We start from the raw sequence: 20,407 nt of genomic DNA, 5'->3' as shown, positions 1-20,407 counted from the left end.
AGCCTCGGTCGCGCAGAAGCCGAACATAACCACATATATCCGTCCTCCTTTTCCCTCTGAATATATTTCAAAGGTGTTTTCCTTCTATCTCGTTCCCACACGAGTTCCGTCACACGACCAAAAAGTCTTATCTACCAATGAATTCTATTCGAGTCGATCAACGCGGCATGCGTGGTAGCGAATTCGTGCTAAAGGGAAGACTAACGATTTTTCATGTGCATATTTTATTTGTAAAATATTTTAATCAATGAAAATGTGAATTATTTGGTTGATGATATCAATTGGTGTTATCTCTGCATTCGGATATTTTCGATAAAAAGGTAGGGGCAACATTTTGTTATTTATTTTTTTATTACTGCATTGATCGTATAAAAACCGATAACTTAATGATTGTTATGTTATGTACACAAATAAACTATAAAATGTTTCTAGACTTTAGGGTATCAGTAAGTATTTTATAGAGCTCTGCGAAGTTGCACAAGATTTCTCTAGCCGTGTTCTTGATATGTGCAATTTGATAGTTGTCGCTACTTGACTACAACAAAAAATTATCGCAAAATGTTATTTAACTTATGTTATCTTCATTTATGAATGTTCAAATTGTCAAAATTAATATGTGAACTTTAAAGGATATTATTTTACTTATATTATTATCTGACACCCTGTATTTATATTATATACCTACCTCTGAAAAACGTAATATAATTTAATAACAAAATACAATTTCCAGTGATTTAGAATTTTTCATCTCCCAGCTTTTAAGGCCCGTTGAATAAAGACTATTGTTGTAGCAAATGTTAATAATTCTATGACGTAGAACGTAGAGTACTAGCTTATGTTCATAGCTCCAATGCCAAGTAGACTATTCTTTGTACAAAAAGTAGCATAAAGTATTCAGGAAAAATAAAAAGGATATTAATAGATGAAAATCCGAATCCTAGTTAGTTAAATAATTCGTTTGTTCATATTTTAACAAACCTAAAAAAAAAAAAAAATATTCATCTGGCTTTTTTAGTTGTAAAGGTCCCTAATCCCTGCGTTTGCAACTATTCTATCAAGTATAGACTTGAGTTGAAAATGCCTCCTTAGTTCATGATTTTTCTCCCGCTTTACTATGTATAAGTGGACAATTAATATTTCCAACTACTCCCTAACTTTGTATTTGCTTAATTTCGTTGCCGGATGAGGACAAATTAGTGTTCCCTGAGACTCGCCGAGCTTCACCGCTCGGTGTTATAAAATGCGTGCCACGGCTGATCCTGGCATACAGGAGTTGTAGTGGTGTGTGTGCGGGAAAGTGTCTAAAACTTAACAACAGTTGCCACACATGCTAATCTTGTCAGCATTATAAAAATATGGTTTGATGATAAGTAATTGATACTGTTGTATGAATTTCTATAAATATGGTGACTAATTATATTATTCTGACACTCTGTGGAATAAATTAGCCAGAGGCAAAACATAATATTTTTAATTACGTAAACACCGTAAACTTTTTATTAAGTACAATGAGTACTATCATACACGCCGAAATAGGTATATTTACGTTACACTGTTGCTTGCCCCTGTAAAGAGAATAAGGCTTGATTCTATGAAGCTATTACAAGGTACTATTGTAATCTGTCGCTAATATATTACGGTGACATACAACTCAAAAGCTGGCACTTGATACTAAATGGTTCACAACACTCATCGACGTGGCTATTGCCGGCTATCATTATTTATCTTTACGGTTTATCGGCAAAACATACATGGAGAATCCAAATTCAGTTGATAACGTAGATGAAATTACGTGTGGATGAGTTTGTACATAAAAACTATTTATCAAAAAATTCAACCGCCTTCAAAAACCACAAGAACCAAAAAAATATTTAACGTTACCTGAATACTGGTTACCACTTTTGGAGTCAGTGATTAATTTACAAAAACATAAAAATACGACTCGCAGGACCTCCTCGTTTTTTGAAGTCGGTTTAAAATAGCCAATGCCTCGTCTTTGGTTATTTTTTTATTGGGACTTACTTACTTATACTTTTTTTCTTATTGGTTGTAATCATTATTATCAGCTGCAGGTTGTCCACCTACTATCACAGTAGTTTAAATGGGCCGATTTCTTGAGTACATTATAAACATAACTCGTATACATAATGTCATAAGTAACTAAATCCAAAGCTCATTTATAATCGTGGTCCTTCGAGCCGGAACTATTTATCATTAACCAAGGTCATGGTCATTTTGTAATTATTATCGTTATATTATTATACTGTAGTAATATATCTCTATAAAATTGTGCCCTTGCCGATTCCTTAGACCTTCAAGGTGCAGTTCGCTCAGGAATAAATTAACTTGTGACGTGAGACTTGAGGAGATTCTTTGATTTAGGTTTATTTTTAACTGGTTTATATGGTATGGTATAATACTTACGGCTTATTTTAAATTTATATTTTATTACGTTGTTATCGAAATGTGTTAAGTTTTTTAAAGCCTACAATGTCTACAATGAATCTCAGACTAGAACACAATAGACTAAACCTTGCTGCTTGTGCACAGAAATAGAGAATACGGCGGAATGTGGGTGGTATCTACCCAAAAATACTTTCGCATATAAAAATCTTGGTTGGCTGGTAATGTACTGCTAATAACTGGTAAAGAATCCTTCCTATATTAAGTAACTCCTGTCTTAAAAGAACTTTTACCAATGCTAATAAACAAAGAGATACTTAACCTTAACCGACAGAACCCTACCACTAGATAATTTTTAAACGATTTGGAGATTATATTTTATTGAGAAGATTACAGGTTAATAAATCTCAATAAAATGAATTATGAGCTTCCTCGTACAACACACGTTGGTATACAACCCAGCCCGATATACTTAGATGATCATTAGCTAGTTATTACTTAAATAATATCCTCCTTCACTAAAGCATTGACCAATGTGCATACAGGTACTTCCATAGAATTATTAATATTAAGAGCAATAAGATAATGAAGTAGTAGTCGAATTCAGTTTTTCAACGTTTTTAGTATGAATTAGTTTGAGAATTCTCATTGACGGATGTATCGAGTTGTTAAACATAAAAATCAATTTTCAACTATGCCTAACAATTTTTTATATAACATAATTACCTCTTTTATGTTGTCTAGTTGTGAAGAAAGTGTCCCCCTCCAATATGCATGAAAAGGGAATATTACTGTTATTGTAATCACTTACTTCCTATCAGATAAAGAATAAGTCGCCCTACATCAATGTCTGACTAGGCTGATAAATGATATTAGTTAATGCGTCATGGTGTCCGTAATATCTTATCTATCGGAACGCAGGACACGTTCCTTATCTTGGGGTCGATCCATGGCACAAATGCAACAGTGTTAATGTAGCCACATCAATAACCGCGTACGTCAGCCGCCAATCAGGCTATAAAAAACTCAATTTGTGTTGAAGAATGCAACGCCTTTACATTGTGGTCTTATGAGATACTGCAAATTTGTATGTTATTATTTTCTTTAAGTCATAAGTTTGTAACCTTCTGTGTCGTGTTTATATGGTCTGCTTCCCGGATCAATATTTTGAATATTTATTATTTGATTAATTTGTGGTTATGTTTATGCTCACGCTGTATTCCGTCAATTTCGATTACTAATTATAATAAAGCCATACGTGCATAATGATTAGAGTCGAAATAAAAGAGGTGTTAGATCATAAAGATCTTGATCTGATTTAGTCGTTGGATACATACTATCGGATGAATAATTGCAATGTTGTGTTGTTGTTATTGTGTCTTGTTGAGAAAAGTTTTTCAGTATTTATCAGTTGAAACTTACCTTGATTCCTAGCAAATGTTAATATTTCCTATGACGGGATATAGCCCAGCCTGCGTGAGAGTAGCAGACTAGTATAGAGCCATTTGCCACACGAAATAGCATAGGTGACAGGTCGAAGAACGAAATTGTAGGTGATAGCTGGAAGTTCCGCAAAAATAAACATAAAATTGTCGGTTACGTCAGTCTATTTAACGAGATTAAAGAGACGCTTTGGCTCGTAGAGTTAATTTGTGTTAATAAGAATCAAAGTGATCGCAAAATTTACACTCTTTGTACGTCTGGAGGTCGGTTTGCGTTTCAGAACTGCAGCTTATAATTAAAACGTTTTTAGAATTTATTTTAGAGTTGTGGCGACGTCTTCAAAATGTGTAACATAAAGTTAGCGTCGATATACCGAAACATATTGGTTTGGTTGTCTGATAGATTTCTCGGACCCATTTAGATAGAGAACAGCACACGATGGAATCAATTTCATGAAATAAATAAATTCGCGGATAAGCGTAAGTCTTAAATAAAATAGTATAAAAAAATATGGGCATGAGGCACGTTAGACTTCAATATTAGTTTGTGTTGTGCACGAATTTTATTTAAATACTAGCTTCCGCCCGCAGCTTCGCCCGCGTGGATTTCGGACTTCAAAAATGGAGGAGGTGCTCAATTTGTCGGGATGTTTTTTAATGTATGGTGGTATGCAGGTGGTCCGATTGTCGGGTCAGGGTCTGATGATGGGATCCTGGTGAAATCGAAGGAACTCCTCTAATGTTATAGGCAAACCTATGACGATTTCGGTATTTTATATAGCATAGCTGTTGTCCGCGACGTCGTCCGCGTATAGAAGATGATTCAGTATTCACGCGTGATGGCTTATTATTAGCGTATTTCATGTATAACTTTGGTGTTTCTATACCGATTTCTATGATTCTTTTTTATGGAATATTTAATAATGTTAACTTTTTTAATTAGGGGATGACTGAGAGTGTTATAAACGTAAGAGTAGACAAATATAATGAGAAAGCTTCGAACTGCTAAGCTATCGGGAGTTACACGTGTTATTGTGAGTCAACCATAAAAGATAGACATATGTAATGTTGAGTAGGACATACAAGAGGCGGTACATTTGTCCGGGACATGACGTCAAAATGTAAGAGTGGCTCAAAATTATATATTGTACTACTTCAAATTTTATGTCGCGGCAGTCGCGTTACTTATTCTCCGTCTCTGGTAAACTGTAGGACGAAGACAATGAGGTAGAAAACCGCATGCTACAAATTGCAATAGGACGTTATTTTACAATGGACATTACATTACGGCGTTTCGAGTCGCGAGCGAGAGGGAAATATTTTGAGGGTTAACATTACAAAATACTGTAAGATACGCATTGAAGCACCGAGCCTCACTACGCCTCGCCTCATTTGAAGTAGGACGTTGTACCGGCTCAATGCTAAAAAGAGGCTACTCTTACAAACTCTTTTTTATGTCATGTCCTACCCAACTCTAGACATATGCTGTCGTGGGATATTTTTTACATAATTTTAAGGAGAACATTTCCGTCATACATGATTTCTGTGTAGCTTTAACCATTAAGGTTGCACACGCGACGGAAGCTTAAAAAATGGAGTAACTTCTCCCGTTTTCCCAACATTTCCCTTGCTCCTATTAATTGTAGCGTGATGAAAAGTATACTATAACCAGCACAGGAGTATGACAAATAATTGTACCAAGTTTCGTTAAAATCCGTCGAGTAGTTTTTGTTTCTATAACGGTTATACAGACAGACAGACAGACAAAAATTTTACTAATTGCATTTTTGGCACCAGTATCGATCCCTAATCACCCCCTGGGCCCTTATTCTGTATGATAGAGTAAACGCGTAACGCGGCCGTGTCATGTTATCTTCGAGAAATGTGCGTGGAATGGTATTCTGTAAGCCAAATGTCTATAGTCCTAAACATGATGCATTGTGTTACGTGTTTGTTACGCACTGTCAAAATAACGTGCGGGATAGAGAATAAGGCCCTTGATATTTATTTTGGAAATATATTTCATGTACAGAATTGACCTCTCTACAGATTTATTATAAGTATAGATAGATATAGAATAGAAGATGTAGATAGTATAATAATGAAGCATTAAATTACTTTTTAGAAATAATTGTTGGGAACATTACACGAGCTTTATGGGAATCAGTTGATTGGTCCACTATGTGAATGAGATATCATTGACAGACGTGTTCTACAATAAATAATTGCAGCTTCCATGGCGTACCGTGCGGGAGGCAAGTTGTATGTAAACATCGGGAATACAGACAATTGAAAAATCATGTTGGTTTTGGTTCACGCGTTGTCAATTGTAAAATTCGTTGTCATTGTTGCCTTACCACGACACTAAGATTAAATTGTGTTCGTATTTGGATTTTAGACCATTGGTGTTGATACAATAAAAAAACTTGATTTACTTAAGTAATAAATTACATTCAATGCCATAGTTGTACGAAAATCTGTTAAAATAGAGACGTCCGCGCTGCGTAATTCAGAGTTCGGATAGTATTTGAACATGCAATTCGCATTGGTTTGTTTTGAAACAGAAGCCCATTGTGATGCGTCCCACGCAGTATTTGCTGATAGCAAATGTGTATTTTACGATTCCCGCCACGTTGCCACGAAAGAGTTGATTGTGAAGTGAGAACAGATTTATATGTTTTGCATATTTTTATTGGCTATTGGCAAAGTATTCAAATTTGAGTTTTCTGTTACTTATATTAAATATTTGTTATTTTCCAGAGAAAATATTTAATTTGCGATTTTATTGCCAAAGCTAATATTAGATTTTACTGTTATTACAGCTGATATTGTAAATAAATTATCATTAGTATTATGTTTTTTCATGAGAAATCACTCTTGGATTGGGGCAGTGGTGTTGTTGACCCGTAAACTAAGCTTTGTGATCGACACTTTAACGAGAGCATAATTTAGACACTAGGCTCCAATTCCAAGGTGTGATGAGAAGTATCCGATTGCAATTATAGTGGTGCCCCAAACAAAACGGTGTACTTACTGTATTTTTACAAGCTATACTTACATTCGAAATTTATAAAATATATAGATACAAAATTAACATAATATTTCCATAATGTGTTATTATTATTTTGATTGTTTAATTTGTTTTTGTTTCTTAAATTAAATTGTTTTATTAATTTCAAAATGAAAATGCCATTAACAGTTTTGATTCCGTGCATCTCCAAAAGTACTCGTAATTGCAATTTACAGTCAACATCATTAGAGAGACAATTCAATAAAAAATAATTTGGTAGTTTGGAATTTTTAAAAAGGCCTAAAATTTATATTTTACATTTTTTTTCGGAAAACTGCATATTCTCGCCCGTAATTTGCGCGGCGTCAAGTATGGAACCGATCGCTCAAGGCCGTTTGCTCGGGGAGGGCCTTAAAAATCGCTCTCATCACATTCTTCAATAAGCAGCTTGAAGCTTCAGATGTTACAAAAAAAGTCTGAAAATTAAATGATCCACTATGGCGACTCCCTTCGGACATTCTGCTATTATTTTATGGAACACCCTTACTATCTACTATTATAGGTAAAAATAATAGACTCACAAATAATCTCAAAACCAACATTTATAATTACAGTGTTAATGTATAATCAAACAATGAATCATTTAAATTACTTATTAGATAGGTACCAAAAAATAACATTCCCAACAAGTTGACCTCGCAGCGAGTATTGAACCAAGACGACAATAACTTTAGACGCTTACGTACTGCGCCAACAGAACTTACATCATACACACATATATGTAAAGGTACACGTAACTTGTTAACTACTTACTAGACGTCTTTAAACGTTGCAAAACGCTAGATAAGATCATAGCCCGCATACCTTTTTTACATAGCGTCGTAAGTAGATAAGCATCCAGTCTAGTTTTATTTTCAAAGAAACTACGAAAAGCCCGTATAGTTCTGTTTTTTTTTTCTATTGACGCAAAGAAGGAAAAATAATGTGGACCACATTATTTGCTATTACTTACCGAAATAAGGAGGTTTGTAACGTGATTAGTGGGATTTGATGGAACATGCTGCATTGGAGAGTTATAGTGGTACCTAACAATAATGCTATTGTGTTTGTTTGTCTTTAGTAAAATTAGTTACATGAATATTTTTTTTACCCAAAAGAGCTACCGTTAATTTTTCGATTATTATTGATGTTTATAGGCGACGATTATTATTAATTAACACTAACTACCAGAGCCTCGCTTGCTCAAGGACTCTTATAAGAAACCATATGGCATAAAAAATTGAACATAAACGATAACTAATATTAGATTATATATACCTAGTCTTGCCATAAATATTGTAATAAAGAAAAAAGAAAATTGTTAACTGCAAATAACATTTATTACTTTTACAGTGTGTCAGTTTAATACATAAATATAAAACAATTAAAAATATAAAAAGCTTATTCGAAGTGGTCTCCATTGGCTGCAATACAGTCCTTTAAACGATGAGGCCAGTTATCAATAGAAGCACGCACTCTTTCCATGGGAAAATTCTTCACTGCCAATCGTATAGATTGTTTTAGGGACTCCAAATTATCATGGCGTTTAGAGCAAGCTGTACTCTCTAAAACTGACCACAAATCATAATCCAGCGGATTAAGATCGGGACTAGACGACGGCCAGTCTTCAGCTCTGATGAAGTCCGAAACGTTCGATTCCAACCAAGACTGCGTGGACCGAGCTTTATGACCCGGCGCCGAGTCTTGCTGGAAGGACCATACTTGGTTATTGAACATGGTGATGTTAAGGGGCTTAACTACCTTCTCAAGAATGGTATCTTGATACACTTGTGCCGATGTTTTGATACCTTTTTTCACAAAAATATGGCTCAGTCACTCCTTCATAGCTAACACCCCACCAAACCATCACTGAAGTCGGATAATGTCCACGTTGCACTCTGTCGACTAATTGGGAAGCTTCCTTAGAGCTTTGAGCATAAATACGGTCATTTTGTTTGTTAAAATGTTGCTCAATTGTAAAAATTTTCTCATCCGTAAACAAAATTTTTCTGTGACCTCCCTTTGCGTACCGCTTCAGTAGTTGTTTCGATTTTACCACCCTATTCTTCTTTAAATTATCAGTTAAGAAATGGCCAGTGCGTCTCTTATAGGCTGCAAGTCCTAAGTCATCTTTTAAAATACGCGACATGGTTCTAGGTGCTATCTTCATTTCCCGAGATAAAATCTTTTGCTTTCGGACAGGATTTCTTCGAATTCTTTCCCTTACTGCTTTGACCACCTTTTTCGTACGAACACTACGTGGACGGCCAGATCTTTTCTGTCACAAACAGAGGAGGTCTCATTGTACCTATTAATAGCCCGGTACACAAACATTTTACTAATACCAAGTGTATGGAGAGTTTTAAAAATTGCATTTGGCTCCATACCTACTTTGTGTAATGCTATCACAGCGATTCGGTTCTCTTTATCACCCCACACCATTTTAATATCGCAAAATATTTTACAATGTATTGGCGCCAAAATGAGAAAACACAATGAACAATCGTATAAAAATGACAGATTCGAAATTCAAATGTAATATTTTTTTATAATTAAGTGTAACAGTATTTATGGCCAGACTAAGTATAATATTGTAAATAAATTATCAATAGTATTATGTTTTTTCATGAGAAATCACTCTTGGATTGGGGCAGTGGTGTTGTTGACCCGTAAACTAAGCTTTGTGATCGACACTTTAACGAGAGCATAATTTAGACACTAGGCTCCAATTCCAAGGTGTGAGAAGTATCCGATTGCAATTATAGTGGTGCCCCAAACAAAACGGTGTACTTACTGTATTTTTTAGTCTAGTAATGAATCGATTAAATATTTTGATAATTTATAATAGGTATCTACTGCCTACTATTTTTTACATGGTGCTAACGTATCATCGGTACCTTAATATACCTCCCTAAACTTTATGTCAATTATTTATATCAACAATTAACAAAATATTAGGTTTATATAATATTTATCCGGAAATGATAATTTATTACCGAGTTATGAAAGTTTACCGGTCAATACTGCATTCAGATAAGTAGACTGAATCATACATATGTACAGCCTAGAAAAATCAACATCATAGTAACTAGTATTTATATAACAATTAAATCTTTTTCTAGCCGCGTTCTCTAGGCCAAACTGTACACTAACATCTGTTTGTAACTGTACCAGTATTTAGGTCTATTCTTGTTGCAGTTATTTCGGGACATTTTATACGTGACCGTTCAGCCATAAACCGTGTGTACCCTTGTGTTAAAAAACCCAATGGTGAGTTTGAATGATGGAAAAGATGCACAATGGCGTCATTCATTGTATTCTATGGACATGAATAACAACAATGAGTTTTGGTGGGACCTATTTCACAATAATGTTAATGATAGAAACGTTTATACCTATACTTATGTATTTATGGGATATATAAAATCATATTAAATAATGTAATGTATAAATAATGAAAAAAACCCACCAAAATTACAGATAAACTATAATTTTACACGTAACGACCGTGAAAGATTAATTTTGCATCTTAAATGCATACTTTTCTTTAATATAACATTCATTTCAAACAATTTGATGAAGTTGTAAATCTAAGAAACTTTGAGCGAATAATATAAACAAGACATTTGGACGTTTGTTTATCAATTACATTAGTAACGGGTAACGACTACAGGGAATTGTATGAAAGATAGATTGATGTTGATATGTCATGAATTAACATAATATTACGATAAAGAGTAGGTATGTAGTACCTACAATATATATATATATATATAAGTACATTATATAGGTTCACCTTGCAACCTATAAATGCTTACAACCAAGGAATGTTAAGGTAGAAATTCATCACCAACATAAACTTATGTGTATGTAGCCTAATTCATTATATTTATTTATTAATTAGCGTTATGTATATTATTTTTAATTTAATTAATATAACTCTGATATATGAGAGTAACCAATCCAGACGCAAACCAACCTTCATAATTAAAAATGTTGTATTGTTTTTTTGATACCATTCATCATATAGGCAAAGTCCCCCAGACAATTTCCTCTCGTCATTCAATAATATACTTAAATCATATCTAGATACTATATAAACATAAAATAATACATTTTAACTGTTTATACACACTACTTGGCTAAAATAAATTGATGTCCCAGTTTCGTAAACGTATTTTATGAGCTCAGCCCGCAAGGAATACAAAGCTCGTAATTTGTTGGTGTTCAGGGACATTCCAATAACAACCGAATGTTGGGCGGAAACAATGATCGATCAAAATTAATTTATTAATGGAACAATAACGTGACCTAAAATTTATTATGAATAATTTATGGATAAATAATAAATGAATCTATACGGAACTACTGTGTTTGCCTTCAGTCACGCGACGTGTAGCCTTTCTTTTAAATATTGAGAATTGAGACTGAATGAATCTTCAAACAACAGAGGGTTTTACTTGAGAATAAAACCGCGTCAATTCTTATGACAATCCGTTCATTACCCACTAGGCTTTTACTGTCTTTTAGTTGAAGGAGGCAACTAATTTCGTTAGCATTGAATAAAAGTTCGCTTTGTCCTTGAAAATATATAGGCTTCTACTATCTTATAATCAAAGGAGGTAATATTTTTTTTAGAAATGAATAAAAGTTCGCCTTGTCCTTTAAAAATGTTGCTGTGCTGATGAGTTTGACTAAGTAGTTATTATGTAGGTATATATTCCAAAACTAGAAAACGCAGGTGGCTAATCAAACTGGATAAATAAGATTTTAAAGTTTTATACTGCGGCAAATTAACCCCACAAAATTATATCAATCGTTTGTTATTGCATGGTACATGCAGAGTTTGAAGATATCATCAAATGACGTAGACCATGAGAACGACCTTGGTGATGGCAATGAGATAATAATTTGGTTTGGACACGGTATAGTTATCGGTCATACTGTTTATGATCCAAACAGAGCACGTCTAAACGTGGGTGTCACCAATTAAAGTTTATTGTCTAGAAACACGGCTTCTACCTTACAAAATCCCGTCACACCTATATGCTCGAAAAGGCGTTTGAATTGCATCTAAATTTAGTTTTATGCTTGACATTTATAAAGAAAAACGTGAGCATAATACACATGTCATTTTCTTATAATATGTCAATTAGTTGCATTATGATAATATATTCAGAATTATTCATATTTCCTTTAACGTTAGGTTTTAGGTGTCGACTTATTTTTAGATAGATATTTTAAAACCTTTTAAAGATAATTGCAGTTAATAATTAACATGAAAATAATACGTATGTGTATGAGTTTGGTTCCACACATAATAAAATACCTTATAAAAATACCGTGAGCGCAGAATCGTATCCTTTAGCTGATTTTGGTATTATTTGACCCTCTGGGATAAATGTCAACGTCCTATTTGCATGAGAGGTTTTATTAACATCCAAAACTTACCGTTTGGTAATAGGGGCCCTCTGCCCCTGTCTCGTGTCAAAGGGAGCCTAGATCCGCCCCTGGATGTTTATAAAGACAGGTTATATTTGTCATAAAATATTATACGTAAATTCAAAATGAATAATGAAAATAATGGTTTTCCTTCTACCGTGATTAACAGACGTATCCTTGTTTCAGTGCAACAATAAAAATGGAATAGAACCATGACGATCCTACTGTACGACTACTGTGAGTTGGAGGAGAGGACAAATCGCCGCCTCAAGGTCTGGAAGGGTGAGTAAATATTTTGTTTCAAGTCAAACGCTCGTTATTTCTTTTTGGCGGATATTTTAAACATTTTCAATTAACTATAGCTTTTAGGTTACCGTCAGTGTCTGCGGTAAACATTTCAGAACATGACACACATCACTGGCTGTCATATTTTGTTTTTGTACTAGAAATTCTCAGTCAAACAAAACGAAAAAATTACCGCCAAATATTTGTAGAGACATTTTGTCGTGTTTTATGACGAGACTAGATTTGAATCTAAATCACCTACTTTATCTACTTTCCCATTCTCTTAGAGTCAAGAGTCGTCAGTTTTAGCATATCTTTATAATGAGATCATTGGCTGTAAAAATATTTTAAGACAGTTATATAGGGACCTACTTAATACAAGCTTATATCATAATGTTATTCATAAAACAAAGGTCAGACAGACAGTCAAAGACAGTCCAAAAACGGTATTTTCGACATATGCATTAAATTATTGAACGCTTATGCATTATTATTTTGATAAAAGCGAATAAATAAAATCGAATTTATACAAAAAGTATGTTCTCTATGTAATTGAATCCATTAATTAATCATTAGGTCATTTGAATAAATATAAGGACTAATTAGGTAGATAAAACAGTATCAACCACCCTAACTTTTCACGGATTTAATTTTTTTTTACTTTGTTGTAAAATAAAACCATGAAATCTCTTTTCGTAGCGAATAAGAGCGTATAAAAATCGTCCTAAATTTGTTTTATTTTTAAATATTTAGGATATTGATGCGCCTGTTTTAATGTAATTTGCGAGACATTTTATAAAGTAGCCAAAGTTTTGTCGGTAATCCCTGATTGTTACTCGTCGCTAGACAAACAGGAGAGTAAAGGACTGTGTACTGACAGGTCCTAAATTCAAAACAAAGATCAAGCAACACTTTACGTGGATCTTTCTTACACGGTTCTCCGGTATATACTTACTGCTTTTCTTAGAGTAAGGTTGGCGGATAATAAGAAATTAAATATTAGGTAATAATTACGATATAAAATGCACTTGACATTTTAACTCTTAACGAATAGGATACCGCTAGAGGTACCGCAAGGAAAAACTAATTATAATAAAAGTGACAATCCCAGCCTCGGGAATATTTGAAACATTTGTTCCAAAAAAATGCCAAATTTTGCCTTTATCAATATTATTCAATAAAAATCAATGTTTTATAGCATGAGTTTAAAGTAAAGTTAGAATTCTATAGATTTTAATGATGTTTTGAAAAGTTTATTCACAACTCTCAAATCTCCTTTAGAACACATCGATTTTATAGAAGACTGCAAAAAAAACTATGCGTGATACCAACATAACAACAGTAAAATTAAATTTCCATATCTAAATTATAGACTGATTTCAATAAACAAAAGAAATAAATTTAACGAGGTATTATTACTTCTCATCATTTTTAGGCAAACATTGGATGCGCGGCAAAATTAAGGCGTTTAACGGTATATTCATTACACAGTTTAATCAATTAACTAAATAAAAATGACTCCACTGTGTACAGGAAGGTAGTTACCGTAACTCAACGTTTATCAGTAATGTCTCATTGTAATTTTAACCTCGTGCGTTTGCTAAAACCACTCCTTTTGGAGGCCGTTTGCTCACTAGACGTCATCATTTGGCATTGCCTGAATTTTACAAATGTGTGCAAAATACGATATCTATTTATAATGATACAAACCCTACAAAAGTCATTCGAAAACCAAATTAAAAACAACATGGTATTATATGATGGCACTTTGTATTCATAAGCCATGACGCATTATGTTCTTGGTTATTTATAGAGTAGTACCTAATTACTTTAGCCCGTCAATGTTTGATCATATTATTATTATGTAGCTGGTTGATCATTTGTCGTAGCTGATTTTAAATGTCTGAACAAATAATTGCAGATTTAATATAATAAATGTTGTGTATAGTTTTTGACAAAACAATTTTAGGCCGGTCGCTCATTGATTGGTTCATTGGCTCACTGGCTCGGACACACGGTCACAATTAGAATCATACTTTGACTAGATGTTGATAACAACGCTAATCAAACCTGTTAATTTGTGAAACCTTAAGTATTAAATATAATTAATATCAAAATAGTATATATTAGTAATAGCAAATATTAATAGTAAACATTTATTTCAGTTTGGCATTTATTATTATTTGCATTTGCTGCCGTGTTCGGAATCGCCAATTATGTATTTCTCCAAAATGCTATGGAATTGGTGGACAACAATTGCATCCTCTTCCCGAGAGAATTGGAGTTTCGGATGGTCGATTTGTCTGAATTCCAGTTTCAAATGAATGAACTTAACGAAACAACACTCAATGGAGGCAACATAACCGAAACTGCTCAAGCTGGTGACGCCGTCCCAAATTCTTCCGAAAATGCCAAAATAACAGCAAAGAGAGATACAAACAATGGCGTAGTGCACACTCTTGAAGCCTCCACAGTTTATATAAATACTACCGGTAAGAACTTTGTATTTTTGGAGGATAAAGATGAGATTTTGTATTTGGGTCGTAGGGAGTTTCGATTCCAAAAACTCAGACCTGAAACATAAAGTTGTTTAACACAATAGCAAAGATAGCTGGACGCGATATTCTGAATTCCTAGACCTTACTTGAAGTCTAGTCATTGTGTTAAATAATAAAATTAATATTTTTTTTTACATCTCGCATAAATTTAATTAGATTCTGTTCGCGTACCTAGTTTTTATTTCATTCTGGCATCTCAATATTTGTTTTAACGATTTTCAATTTATTAATACATAGATATTAATTTCTGTAGGTGAAGAGGAAAGTTTTCCTGATGATGGCACAATACACATATCTGTTACTTTTGTAATAAGAAGAGTAAAGCAAGACAGTTTGTAGATTGATCCTAGTGTGAATTTGTTATTTGAATTGTGATGATTGATAATCCCCCTGGCTTGGCCCATGGCCGACCCCTTGGCTTCTCTGATTTAAAAACTTTGTTACATCTCTGGTTGTTAAATAATGCCATAAACCTGAGTCTAAACCTATAGTCAAATATAGGAAAAGTTTGTAAATTAATTTTCTAAAATGTGTGCACGGTGTTTTTTCCATTTAAATAGTCACCTCCTAAATGTGGTCAACCTAAGATTAGGTTAGCTTCATTGGCTTGAAAATAAATCTGCCCCGGATGTTACGAAATATTATTATCCAATACCCATTGGCCATTTCATATTTCGTGATTTGTTTAATTGTATTTGAGTATATTTTTAGGTTTTTGTAGCTGCTTGACGACAAAAACACGATTGAGTGATATTTCAACCATTATCGTATTTGGTTCACAGCTATAGAAACCTAAACTAAGCATGGGCCCAAAAACTCTAGAACATTTTTCAGATCATTCACTCGAACTTTTTTATAAGCAAATATTTCGTAACAGGTAATAAAACCCATCACTTGATGCTGGATACTTCACGGACACTTTTTGAAGAAAACACCGCTTGCCAGTTCGCGGAGTACATGCCTATATTATCTACAATATTTGCAGCCGTTTGGATGACCTTATTCACCATGTGTCCTGGTGGTGGACATGCCCGAACAGGGTGGGTAGAAATTTAAAATTAGAATTACATGTTGTGATAAAAAAAAATTGCTTCACACTGCCTGCTTAGGTATCAACAAAGAGGTATTAATCCTTAATCAAAATTAAGAAAAGCACTGGACTCAAAAGTAGGATAGGGGATCAAATTTATTTTTTTACAACCATTAATTTTTCCCCTGAGACTTCCTCGGTGGCGTAGTTGTACAGCATGCGCATCACGGCTGCGCTCAGTGGTCCTGGTTTCGAATCCCGGGGCGGACGAAGTGATATTTTAGTTTTTCTGCTCAGTATCAGTCCGGAGTCTAGAATTTGTGCCTGTTATGGCGATAGTCTCGCCCCCTAACACGTCATGGGATGGAATACGCTTAGACGAAAAGTGGGTGCCTGGTGATGTGTGTTTGTTTGTTTTTTAATTTTTCTCTGCTGGTTGCTACGAAAATTCATGGAGATCGTCCTATCATTTTTATATAAGAGTTAAACGGACCCAGGTTGTTGATGATAATGGTACATCAATAGAACGCATTGAGCAAGCCACTAATCGTATAAATCTTTTACTACAGAATCTTTTATTTTCCTTTAGCAGTTCGATACTTGAAAACCTTGTAGAATGCAAATATTATTCCTTTCCTATTGTATTTCACTAGGGCACGGTCTGCAGAACGCTTGAGTAATATTTGGCACGAGTACGCGTTAAATTAGTAATCCCTCGTGACAACATCCCGTGACATTATGTAAAGAATTCAGAAAATAAACTCATTTATAAGCTCACGCCTTTATTACTGAAGCCAAACTTCTACATTCATAGTAAGCCGATCTGATATCCGTCACATGATGTTTTAGGATACGAGAATCTACCAGGCACAAATTTCAATTCCAGGCGGCATAGTCAAGATGCTACGAATTGTATATTAAGTTGTGCATTTTTTGTTTTCTATGAGCTTTAACTATTTTCTGAAGGCATCTTGGCCACTGGTATATTTCCTTGTGAATTTTGAATACAAAACCACGTGTAACATTTTATTGCAAATATGTTTATGCAATAAAACTTACTAAATGTCTATTTATCTACGCATTTTATGGTCAACTAAAGTATTCAAACGCGAAAATTATACGTGCCTAAAACATTTCTTTTTCCTTTTTTACAGTCTACCGCAACCTTGGCGAATACTAGCTCCCGCTCTTCTGTTTTCTCTGGTCATGGTCGGCTTGACTGGCCATAGTTTTACTACCACAAATCGAGGACTGCATGCATTTTGTGAAGCTTTTTTCGAGCTAACAAATACAACTACGTAAGTCGGTATTATTATTTCTGGTTTTTTTAAACGTTATGTTAAGATAATATCTAAAAGGTAGGATTCGTATAATATAAATATTTTACAAGTATACTTATAACACTTAGCATAAGTGCATTCTAGGCACTTATAAATAAAAATAACTTAATGAACTAAATTCCGTTTATCTTTAATGCCCACCAATAAAACTTATTAAGTACCTATTATACCATCTCTGTATTACTGTAATCCTATTGCTCAACACCAGCATTCTCTACCACTCAAATCATATTCCCTTGCAGATGCTCATCCGTCAACTCCTACTTAGAGCGTGGATGGAACGTCTCGTGGGGCATAGGTGGTCGCATAGCTGCCACTCGTGCTGCTAGTGCCGCAGTTTGGGCGAGCTGGGCGTGTGCTGCTGCTCTGTTCCTAGCGCGCTGCTTGGCCGCACCTGACTTCCAGGTTAAGCGGATTGGAGTATACGTCACTCAGGATCCTCAAAGGGTATAAGAGCTATATTTACATATGTAGTGAAATATAGATTCCTTGAATACTTTCAGATCATTTTGGCTAGAATGCTTTCATTTACATTAGAAATACGTAAAGCATTATTAAGCCATAAGTCGTTAATTATTCCCAATCACGTAAGCTAATTCGTTTCCATATACGTGACAAAATCTTTATTTAGAAAAAATTATTTAAGTATGTCTTTTAAATTAAGAACTTTCACTTATAAGTAGGAATTTTGTGATTGGATAGTACACAATTTACTCTCATATTTATGTAGTTTACATTATAAATTTATTGCTATTTATTTACGAACTTAAACGAACTCTTTATGTTTACAGAAAATAACGCCATACCTTAAAAAGTCACCGAGGAACAGGAAGCGTTCAAATAACAGTTCACCGACTAAACGAGACAATCTGTCGGTAAAATCGGAGCCCACCATCACAACAGAATTGGTTACAGTGTCGGTGGAACACGGTCAAGACTCTGTTCCTACCTCGTTGATGGCCACTCCAGTGAAAAGCCAACGTAACTCAGATTTGATTGAGATGACGTACAATCCCCAAGAACGGATACAAGAAGAGTGATTCCCAAAATAATTTTGTGTCAGCTACGCAAACATCGCTACCGAATTAATATTTGATTCGTCTGTATCTATCTTATCGTGGCTTCAGGCATTCAGCAATTGAATATTAAAAAGAAATTTTTAAAAGTGAAAGGAGACGGGCGAAATTGCGCTTGACTGTACACTTATGAAACATTTATCAATATTCTTCTTTTATTTTTATATCAGCCATTAAAAAATATTAGATTGTATTACAATGGGAAAATATTTTTTTTTTATTATGATTAAGTAACTGACTTCCGGTATCGGGAATATCAGGCTGTCTTTTATTAATGTATATTATTATTGTTATTCGCTTTCTGTACTTCTGCGCAAGTGAATGTTTTGGTTTGATATTTTTATTTTAATGACTACGGCTTTTCGAGAATATTTTGTCGATTGCTGCTTTAATGAACTACCCACGCTTATTCAACAACCGACTTTGATTTCTTGCTTGCTCGACTGATTTTGCTTGTTCTATCGGTTTCGAAAAGTAACGATGAACCACCAACACCGTTATGTTAAATGTGGCATAGCTACATGGAAACTAAATTGAAAACGAAATAGTTCTTTCAATAATATAAAAACAGTATAAACTCATGCCTGATTCCATGAAGGAGTAGATAAAAGAAGATATGCAACCTACACTTCGTTTCATCTTGCGATAAGTACCTTTATATCGGTCCTCGTCTATCCCATACGATAATTTCAATTCTGGTTATTATCTAAGCCAGCTGTTCATTAGTCAACACGGCAATCCAATGGACAATAATTAGGTGTTGTGAACATCTTGTGCTATCGGGTAAACACAAAGATATTCACAGAAAAGTGTTTTTATTCGCTATATTCTATAGCGATTATTTCTTTACCCCCATTGTAGAGACAGATTTTTTTTCTAATTTTGAAATGGTGTTATTATTCCTATAAAATAATGCATAAATCATCTCTGTAACACCAAGCCCAAGGTTCTATGAAGTTTCGCCCGTCTCCTTTACATCTAATTAAGTTAACATTTAATGTTATCAATGTCTATTGCAATTTGCTACAATTTTGTCTTTAATGTAAGTTCTGTGCAACAGAATCTGCGACTGGAAAATATAAAATTTTCTTCGGACCCGCTACGTGCTCAATTTTGATGACAAGTTCGAGATACGTTCATCTCGATTAATCACTTCTTTCTCAATTTTTAATATAGAGTGATAGATGTACGTAAATACCATATTTTTATCGTTATTTTTATTTATTAATTAAGCTTAATATTACGATAGGTAAGAACGGATTTATATATCTTGTTTTCTCAGCTTTTTATATATAATTTGAAACTAATAAAAAAATAATAAATGTTATCGAGTCTCATTTATTTTGGCTATTTCTGTTGATTAGAATAGATTATCTACATTCTACAACGTAATAAAAGAGGCTATTATTCTTATGGAAGTTTTAATTAATAATCTCCACTATTTTTAATTTTAATTATAACCTATGTGTAGCAGGTAGGTACTCATGACAATTAATACGCAGACCCGACCTGTATTTAAGTATCTAAATGCATCGCACTGATGAACACTTGCCTTCCCTACTACCGAGAGGATGTAGGTAAGTTTTAATTCCGTGCCGCGTGGTTTAGTATGGATTGGCAGATTTTCTGCACCTTTATAGCAAGCAATAGGTAATTAATCAAATCAGAGGTGTGTGTTTCGGGTTTTGAACTTGCGATCTTTGTCTCGGTACCTACCAAAGTCCTTTTCAACTAGGCTATCAACATCGATATATATTTACTTCTCTAGTTTCTTTGTCTCCG

The 20,407-nt window shown here is 34.1% G+C and overlaps 1 protein-coding gene across 1 annotated transcript; it reads left to right on the top strand.

Moving 5' to 3' along the window:
- Nucleotides 1-135: 135 nt before the first annotated feature.
- LOC115450208 lies at nucleotides 136-19,952 on the top strand. Its single transcript, XM_030178203.2, has 7 exons — nucleotides 136-320; nucleotides 12,523-12,618; nucleotides 14,787-15,113; nucleotides 16,057-16,219; nucleotides 17,364-17,507; nucleotides 17,792-17,996; nucleotides 18,341-19,952. Exons 2-7 carry the CDS (start codon nucleotides 12,549-12,551, stop codon nucleotides 18,587-18,589), a joined length of 1,158 nt encoding a protein of 385 aa, XP_030034063.1. The 5' UTR covers nucleotides 136-320; nucleotides 12,523-12,548; the 3' UTR covers nucleotides 18,590-19,952.
- Nucleotides 19,953-20,407: the final 455 nt, after the last annotated feature.

The sequence above is a fragment of the Manduca sexta genome, chromosome 13 (assembly GCF_014839805.1).
Source record: "Manduca sexta isolate Smith_Timp_Sample1 chromosome 13, JHU_Msex_v1.0, whole genome shotgun sequence".
In the NCBI taxonomy this organism is placed as follows: domain Eukaryota; kingdom Metazoa; phylum Arthropoda; class Insecta; order Lepidoptera; family Sphingidae; genus Manduca; species Manduca sexta.
The sequence above is the reverse complement of the archived record's forward strand: the minus strand, read 5'-3'. Positions and strand labels throughout refer to the sequence as shown.

What these genes read in the sequence shown, in the direction of transcription:
- LOC115450208 (XM_030178203.2), top strand. Translation starts at nt 12,549, where the DNA reads ATGACGATCCTACTGTACGACTACTGTGAGTTGGAGGAGAGGACAAAT. An exon ending in GGTGGACATGCCCGAACAGG is followed by an intron (nt 16,220 to 17,363) that starts GTGGGTAGAAAT and finishes CCTTTTTTACAG; the next exon opens with TCTACCGCAACCTTGGCGAA. An exon ending in GAGCTAACAAATACAACTAC is followed by an intron (nt 17,508 to 17,791) that starts GTAAGTCGGTAT and finishes ATTCCCTTGCAG; the next exon opens with ATGCTCATCCGTCAACTCCT.